General features: G+C 38.7%; 1 protein-coding gene across 1 annotated transcript; it reads left to right on the plus strand.

The window, feature by feature from the left end:
- Nucleotides 1–1219: 1219 nt before the first annotated feature.
- On the plus strand, nt 1220–8398 carry ATP6V1D (ATPase H+ transporting V1 subunit D). Its single transcript, XM_010177985.1, has 8 exons — nt 1220–1331; nt 2506–2585; nt 3917–3984; nt 4677–4721; nt 5181–5284; nt 5711–5777; nt 6929–7007; nt 7632–8398. The coding sequence occupies exons 1-8, from the start codon at nt 1227–1229 to the stop codon at nt 7771–7773; spliced, it is 690 nt and encodes a 229-aa protein (XP_010176287.1). The 5' UTR covers nt 1220–1226; the 3' UTR covers nt 7774–8398.
- Nucleotides 8399–8729: the final 331 nt, after the last annotated feature.

The following is an 8729-nucleotide window of genomic DNA, read 5'->3' on the forward strand; positions in this document are numbered from 1 at the left end:
AGAACCTGTGAAATCTTGCTTGAACTAGAAGGTCAGCCAGTCTCTGGCAGGTGGTGAACAGCGAACAAGTTAGTGCAGGGTGGTGACAGAGACCTGCTTGTTGTGAAAGTAAAGCTGCCTTTTTACTCTTTGACTTTTTTTTTTTTAAATCATAAACATTCAGAAAGTATTTGTACTTTCAGGGATAAGTATTTGGTAGACGTTAATGGAGCTATTCTCATCACATGCCAGTAGATGTCCATGGAAAGTAATGGATTCCACTGTGCTGGTAGAACCTTAATTATAGTGACTGTTTCCAAGGTCAGAGAGGAAGTGTATAAGGCTTCATTTCATAGCATTGACTTCAGAACTGTCCTCCATGTGGTGGCTGCGTGTACAAAGTGGTAGCTTAAGTAAGCTCAGCTTCTGGTTTTTGTAGTATAGCTTCTGTTACTCTAGTTAACGTAAATAAAAAAGATTCTTCAAATTAAAATACTCTCCACAGCAGAGAGGGAAGGAAGGTTTGGATCCTTCTTCAGTTCCTAATTCTATACAAGAAGCCTGTAAGTGTGCTACTGGAAGTAAAGGATATACAATGTTGCAGCTAGCTTACTAATATCCCTTTTAAACTGATGCTGCTTCTGATTGTCTTAAATAGCCTGTAAAACTCCTGTGCAGCGTATGAAGATACGGAATCGTTGTGCTTTCTGACTTTCTTTAAACCAGAATGTACGACTGCTCTATCTTGCTGCTTTGTAAAATGAGAACACAGCATCAACAGTTAATGATCACATGAAGAATTTGCTGTGTTGTCTGATTTTGGGAAGATGACATAGCAGTAAAAGAGCTCAAAAGCAATACCAGTGTCACACTGACAGTGGGCTTTTGGGGTAGTTTGATTTCTGGTACTTGTAAGTCATCAAGAAACATGAAAACTCTTATTTCCTATTATGGCAGTGCTGATAAATGCCTTGTCAGTTTTCCATGATCTTTGACTGCACAGATAGCAACCTTGTAATTCTCATTGATGATGGAGATACACATAATAAATTCCCTTGATTTTAAATGGGAGTATAAAATTCTATCCTGAAGTGGCCATCCTGTTTTACTGCACTGATGTTTCTTTGTTGCCTCATAATTTCAGTCATGACCCTGTCAGAAAACTTTGCATAAGTTTATTTCCTAATCCCTTCAGATGATGCAGGGCATTTTTATTTATTCCTCTGTTTAACAGGGCTCAGACCATCATGAAGGCTCGTTTGAAAGGAGCCCAAACAGGTCGTAACCTCTTGAAGAAAAAATCTGATGCTTTGACACTTCGATTCAGGCAGATCCTTAAGAAAATTATTGAGGTAGGTACATTAGAATTTTCCTCTGTTTGTCTCACTTTATTTGAAGTTTGTCTGTTCTATTGGTTGTGCATTCCCATTCTGCTAACTTCATTAGGTAGGCTGGAATGTCGGACAGCTTTGTGGATAACCTGGTTTTTCTAAGTGAGGCTACTGAGGACCGATGAGCAGAATTACGTTATTCTGGCTGCAATGATATAGAAATTTAGTAGGAGTTAATATTCTTCACCTCTTTCCAACCAGTCCTAAGCTCTGCTTTGTTTTGCATCCCAAGTTCCCTATCATCTCTTCTACATTACAGGGAATTTGCTCTGTTGCTGCCGGATACTTCAGGAGTCGATTTAGTATGTTCTATAGCCCCACTTTTGTTGCTTTATCTGAGTTGAGAGGATACTGCAGATCTCTGTTTCCTGCATGACTAGGTACACTAGAAAGCAGAAGTTTTGTCTGGATGTAACTTGTTCTTTTATGAAGGAACACAAAGTCCTGCTTCTTCCTTTGCAACGTGAATGACAAATCTAAGATACTCATTAGAGCCTGAGATGGCTCATTCTGTTCTGCCATAGTAGGTGGGTTTGGGCTGCACTGTTTTGGCTGTAGCTGCTACAGCAGCCATGGTCGGCAGTCGTGCTTTGTTGCGATGCTGTAGACAAGCTCTTGGCACTCTGTATCTTTTTTCCTACAGACTGTCTAATACACAAAGGCTCTTGCTTCTCAATCGAATATTTTTTAGCTACAAGGGCTTCAAATATGTCAAACTTGGGAAAACACAGAGTAGGAGCGCACAGCTTCACAAAGCTGCATACACTGTATCTTGGAAAACAACTTGAGCTGTCTCATAGTATTCAGTACAACATGAAGTAAGAGCGTTTTCCTACTGAACCATGTTATTGTGGTGATTTGACCCCCATATAGTAGAATTTAATGACTATTAAGAAAGACAGGTCTTTTGGTGTTTCTGTGAGCTCTACGCTGGGTCAGTGAAACAGCTGAAATACTTCTTTTTTTGCCAGTCACCTGGGAATTATGATTTGCAGTTTAAGAGTAAGCTACACATACAGGACTTTCTCACTCTTAAATTTCTCATTACTCTCTTTATGCTGTTAGTTGTTAGTTTTTTATCCTGGAAAAGGAGTAATGATGTGCCTCGTATTTGCCACTTTTTTTTTTAAAACAGACTAAGATGCTGATGGGTGAGGTGATGAGAGAAGCTGCTTTTTCACTTGCTGAGGCAAAGTTTACAGCAGGAGATTTCAGGTGAGGATTACTGATCTAGTGGACGTCCTACCCATGGGAAAGAGCGATCAATAAATTGTTGATTTGGGGAAAAAAGTAAAATTTTTAAATGCACTTGGGGAAAAAAAAGATGGTGGACAAGGTAGGACAGGATGAAGTGAATTCCATTAGGTAAAGGTGGGAGACATTACTGCAAGAGAGAGATAATTTGCATGATGAAAATGTATATTACACTGGAAGCTAAACAAAGCTTGGAATCTAAAATGTAGGGAAACAAGAATTTATAGCAGAGTGTTGGACTATTTATTATTTTGATCTTGTGAACTTGAGGGCTGGATGTAATGTGTGTTATTTTTCCCTAGTAAGTCAAGCAGTAATTTTACTAATTGTTCTAACCTCCTATCATCATTAGCCTCGTCTGATAGGGCTATCGAGGGCTGTATGTGAGAGGGGAAACAGATCTTTTTCCTCCAGGATATTTTAAAATTGTACTTTAATAAATAACAGTTCTAACCAGTGTGTCTGTGTAATTCATTCAAGTGTGGGTAGATGTTGTGGAATAAAGTTGGAGAAGTGTTAAGGATTCAGCTGATGGGGAAGAACCACGTGACTAAACACAGCAGTGATCTGTGTGCTGCTGGAGAAAAGTCTTTTTGCCCTTTCATTTGGGTATGGTGCTGTTTCCTGTCCGAACCAGTCGCAGTGTTTAGCTATCAACAATAGTCAGAGTTCACCCTGTAAGCAAACTGTCCTTCAGTAGAAGAGTTGGCTGTAGTGACCTGTTCTTGGAAGACCTTAAGACACTTCAGAATTCTTCAAGATGAATTGTTGTACAAGCTTGAGTTTGTTAATATCATAGAGTTAGCGGGTAAGCAAACTCATAAACGTTCTGAAAGAATGAATGCCTGCAGACTCAAAATGCTGTGGCCTTGGTCTGCATTAAAGCCTTGAAATTCCCTTCACTTTATTGGGAAAAAAGTCTTACAGGTTGATTAGACTAAATGTTATTAAAGTATTTTAAACTTAATTTTCCAGCTAACTGTCTAGTTTTTAGCTATGCTTCGTACACCTGGTGTAATTTCTAAAGTTACATTTCACAGACTCTGTGTCTTGTACATTTCCAAACACTGCTGGAAACCTATTTCTTTCAAAGCTTCTGTGTTAGCTTTGAAGTCTGTCCAATGAATTGCACAGACAACTGAGCTGAAGACAATTTCCCAGTCTTTACAGCTGCTACTGTAGAGTCAGTACAGTCAGTACTGTAGTAGGTAACTGCTTCATCTTGTATATACTGCTGACTTAATGAGCCACCTCAGCTTTCCTGATTAAGATGTGCGTTCTCTTCCTTACAGTACCACTGTGATCCAAAATGTGAACAAAGCTCAAGTCAAGATCCGAACTAAAAAAGACAACGTAGCAGGTGACTCCATTCTAGACTATCAGTATTTCAACTCTTAAAGGAATTGTGGGAGGAGACTGAAATACACAGGAATGTCTCCGAACACTATCACCTCTTCTTTATTTCTCTTATTAATCTAACAGTGGGAACACTTGTAATTTGATTTTTTTTGCATACAGCATATAATTTTTATATTTGGTTATTTACCTCTCATAAAATTAAATGAGTGTGCGTAAACCGCAGTCCAATTTCTAGATCTGCAGACAAAGCATAACTTCCAGAGAGCTTTACTGAAAAATAGATCAGGAAATTAAGTATCAAAAATTAATTAAGTTTCAGGAAATTAAATATCAGTAATTGTCTATGAAGAAAACAAAAAAGGTAAATCAGGATTGAATGCTTAAAATATTGCCTGAGCACAGGCAATACGTTACTAAACAGAAACATAATAAAACTGAACACTGAATAAACCAGAATACTTCCCTGAATTTTTCATGTGTCTAAATCTCTGATCTCAATACAATTTTGAAATTCCATATTAAGATGTCAGAACCAGTGTGACATAATCATTCCAAGCTATATAGGAAGATTTTGGAAACAAAGCTTCTGAGCTTACATAATTTATTAGAAGCAAATAGGGTAAAAGTGAGTTGTACTTAAAAAATCTATAACCCTTTATGTCTCCTACACGAATTCTTGTTTGCTTTTGTCAGGTGTAACCTTGCCAGTTTTTGAGCATTACCAGGAAGGAGGGGACAGTAAGTACAAAAGCATTTTCTATCATACGTGTACTTATGGCTATTCTGCGCTAATACAAAAATACTTGTCGTGTCATGTCTTGATAAGTCAGTTTACATCATAGGCATAGATGTACTTACTTCCTCTGTGATGCTTTGACCTGTTCCTGTGACATAAAGGGATGATTAGGGACTACAATGGATTTTAATGTCCTAAATCAGCCAGTTTTTCAGATGAGGAGAAGGCTTGTCTTGAATTACCAGGTTTTGCAACTGGTAGGTCTTGCTGTGGACATGCACACTAATGATCTGTAGTAACATAAGCCGCCATAAAGACAATTTGTTAATGGGCAAAGGCTTTACCTTCTCACTTGCTGAGCTGTCTGTATCCTCATAGTTTGTAAAGTACCAATTTTTATCTAGTAAGAAAACACCATAGTAGCATTAGCAACAAATATTATTTGATGATTCTTTTTTCAGGCTATGAGCTGACTGGCTTGGCCAGAGGTGGAGAACAGCTGGCTAAGCTGAAGAGGAACTATGCCAAAGCTGTGGAGCTGCTTGTGGAACTGGCCTCCTTACAGGTTGGTGGGAGGAAAAAAAAAGAAGGGGATTGTTGATTTCTCACTGTTCTGAAATGAAAGTAACATTCAGTGACTGCAGCTTAATGCTTTGAGCTGTACTGTACTCCTTTAGTCCCAGTGCTGTACAAGTTTGCAAACCTTTTCGAGCCATAAAGCAGAGTTATATTATCGCTTCAAAGAAGTTCTTATTCCTTAATGCTAAGAAGAACCTTTCTTTGGGGAACTGGTGTTTTTAACTGCTAATGTAGAGTGTTCAGTGTGCTACTAACAGTAGAAAAAATTCTGTTTCTGTCAAGAATGTAGTCTGTATAGCAACGTTACAGGATTGGCTTTGGCTTTCAGGTGCTGTTTGGTTTTGTGTGTAGATTTTATGGAAATGCTGAATTTGTCTTGTTATGTATTAATTATTTAATCCTATTCCATCAGACATCCTTTATTACTTTGGATGAAGCCATTAAAATAACAAACAGACGTGTGAATGCCATTGAACATGGTGAGTATTTTTCCATTTGGGATGCATGATATTTTTCTGTCTTCATGCAAGAAGAGGAGCAGGGTCATGGAAACCACTCTTCTTTTGACTGCTTTCTTGTTAGTAGGATTTCTAACCAGTTCAAGAACTCTTCGGATAGCATTACAATGAAGCACATTACAAGTAAGAACAAAAATTAAAGCCCAGTGGAATGGAGTACACAGAGATAAATGAATATACAAACATGAGAAACTAATCAGGAAGTTGTATTGAGACCCTGTAGAACAAAGATTTCACAAACACATTGTTTCTTGCAATTTCTTAAGTACTACCTATGCACAATATTGCTGCAGCTCCTTTTGCTGCAGTATCCAGGGTGCTTTGATTATTTCAAGTTCCTTTCTGAGATAGATCTTTGCATGTGTGCCATAACTTAATTCAGTACATGATTCTAAACGGTGCTTTTCAGTAGGACCTGCTTTTCATAGACTTGTTCCTTTAAATGTGCAGGCCTTATCTGCACCTTGTCACTCCACAAATTTGATTGTAGAAAAGGTTTCCTCTACAGCCTTCCAAATAACTTTGGTAGTGCTGATAACAGCTTTCTCCTTTCAAAAAGTGAGTCTGACACATCTTACCCAGTTGGGTATTAAAGCTTTGTTTAATGTCTTATCTTTTCCCTTGTAATGGTGTTATATTTGAATATTTGTTTTCATGATGGCTTTTTCAAACAGAGATCATAATTCTGTGAGTAGCAGTGCTATATTGAACAGAAGTTTCTGAAAGAATGTGATGGAAGAACATAGTTTTAATTCAAATCTGGCCCACCTCTTGCAGGATTTTTTTTAACCACTACCACAGGAAAAAAGGACCTTACAAACAATCAGGGATCAGTGCTTACTGATTCCACTGCACCTTTCAAAAGAACATACTATGGGAGATTCTGTGATGTTCAGAGTCCTACTTTAGTCCTGGACTTACTGAAGAAAACAATTTTGTGTACTTGTCTATAATGAAATAGTGTGATCTTCCATGAAAGCCATGTAAGTTTCCCCTAGCCAAAAGAATTACTAGACTGACTTTAAAGAACCATCTGTGCACTGTATTAAGTAACTTCCTGGCTAATATAACAACAGTCCAACAACTTCCTCATTTTTTATTTTTTTTTTTAGTGATTATTCCCAGGATTGAGCGTACTCTTTCTTACATCATCACAGAACTGGATGAACGAGAACGAGAGGAATTCTACAGGTAAATATCTTAAACAAGACTAGACTGGGCTCTTTTTCTCCAATAGACCATTCCTCAGAAGGGACTAAGAACTATTCACCAAATCTAGCAGCTGTGAAACATGAGCTGGTTCTTCCTGCACACTGAGTTTCCAGAGCTGGCCACTTGGAGATCTGCAGTTACTTGTCTGGAAGTTGCACTCCCTACCACCAGACTGTACACAGCTGTCCATTATCGTTCTTCCAGAGGGAACGAGGGGATACGGTACACGGAGGTGTTTTGCTTTAAGGACACCTCTGCCACAGAGGTCAGTGTTCTGGGCTACCTGAAACAAAAATGTCAAACTTGAAATGAAGTAAAGGACTATTAACTTCATTAAAGACAAGCAGAATAGTGTAATGCAGTGTTTAAAGTCAAGAATATAATTTATAGTTTGGATGAAGGAATGTGTTAATCTGCAGAGATTAAGTTTTTCAGTGGCAGCAGCTAGCAATAAAAGCCTTTTGCCATTTGTTACAGGATTTTCGTTTCCTGGGGAACTTCTCCAGGCAGCTTTATCCTATCCAAGTTATATGGCATCTTTGCTGCTAGCCTGTTTTATGAAAACATATTTGCTTCACAGATAAATCACGTTTCCCTTCACAGGTTAAAGAAGATCCAGGAAAAGAAAAAAGTATTGAAAGAAAAATCTGAGAAAGAGCGGGAGCTGCGGAGGGCTGCTGGTGCGGAACGAGAGCCAGCCAATCTCTTAGCAGAAGAGAAGGATGAAGACCTTCTCTTTGAGTAAGCCAGCACAGTTGTTGTATATGGAGCAGGGGACCCAAATACAGAACATCCAGTTGCAATATGATTCCGGCCATGTTGCCTCAATGATACTTATGTGGCTTCTCAGTTGATGTGTAAGTCTTGAATGGATTGTGGATTTCTCCTGGGAGATTAGAAATCTGGGAACTTGTCTGCAGCATAGGAGGAAAAGGAGAGGTAAGTCAGGTGCTTTACTAGCATGAAAGCCTTCTCTTGTGTGTTCAGCCTGTTTCTTCACTGAGTCCAAAGCTGCGGTTTTTTGCAGGATGGCTGTGGATTTGCCTAATCAGATTCATCTTTAATTGCTCCCCTTCCGAGCACAAGCAGAAGAAAATGTTACTTAGGGAGGGAGATGCATGTAATGTTCTTTACTGCTGAACTATTCATGTTCAAGTTGCTTAAAGCAGGTATTAGCACAGCTGAAGTCAAGTGTTAGTAAAGGCAACTCTAGTTTTCTAACCTGTTGATGAAATCCACAGTCTTCTGTGATTTATTTTTGTTGCACAATTGTTACCATTGGCTTAAAACATCTATGGTTTTAATTAGAGGTTCTGCCAAATTGTGTACTGTCTGTGCTAGAAACGAGTAAAAATTTTAAAATGTTAAATATTTGGGGTCTGGCTCAAGTTGCTCGAAGATGGTGGTTTTAAAAACTTGTCATGTTGATTTCAAAATAAAACCTTCACTTCATCCCCTGCCCCCAGCTTAGAATCTGCGCTGGGCATATCTCTTTTCAGCCTGTGCCCACATTGGCTTAACCTTTACTGTTATAGATGAGTAACCCAGGAGAAGTGGCTCCCTCTGGCCACAAACACAGAGAAACTCTTCTCACCTACCCAGCTACATGTTACTTTAACTCTTCATTGCAAGCATTGGAGGTTGGCAAGCAAAGCGGGGTTGAAGGTACAGTGGTCCTTGCTGTGATTCTTCATGTCCCAG

Source organism: Antrostomus carolinensis, unplaced genomic scaffold (assembly GCF_000700745.2).
Source record: "Antrostomus carolinensis isolate BGI_N321 unplaced genomic scaffold, ASM70074v2 scaffold32641, whole genome shotgun sequence".
NCBI classification, from domain to species: Eukaryota; Metazoa; Chordata; class Aves; order Caprimulgiformes; family Caprimulgidae; genus Antrostomus; species Antrostomus carolinensis.

Coding starts and splice junctions, on each gene's coding strand:
- ATP6V1D (XM_010177985.1), top strand. CDS start 1,227: ATGAAGGCTCGTTTGAAAGGAGCCCAAACAGGTCGTAACCTCTTGAAG. Junction 5,285..5,710: donor TGGAACTGGCCTCCTTACAG/GTTGGTGGGAGG, acceptor CTATTCCATCAG/ACATCCTTTATTACTTTGGA. Junction 7,008..7,631: donor GAACGAGAGGAATTCTACAG/GTAAATATCTTA, acceptor TTCCCTTCACAG/GTTAAAGAAGATCCAGGAAA.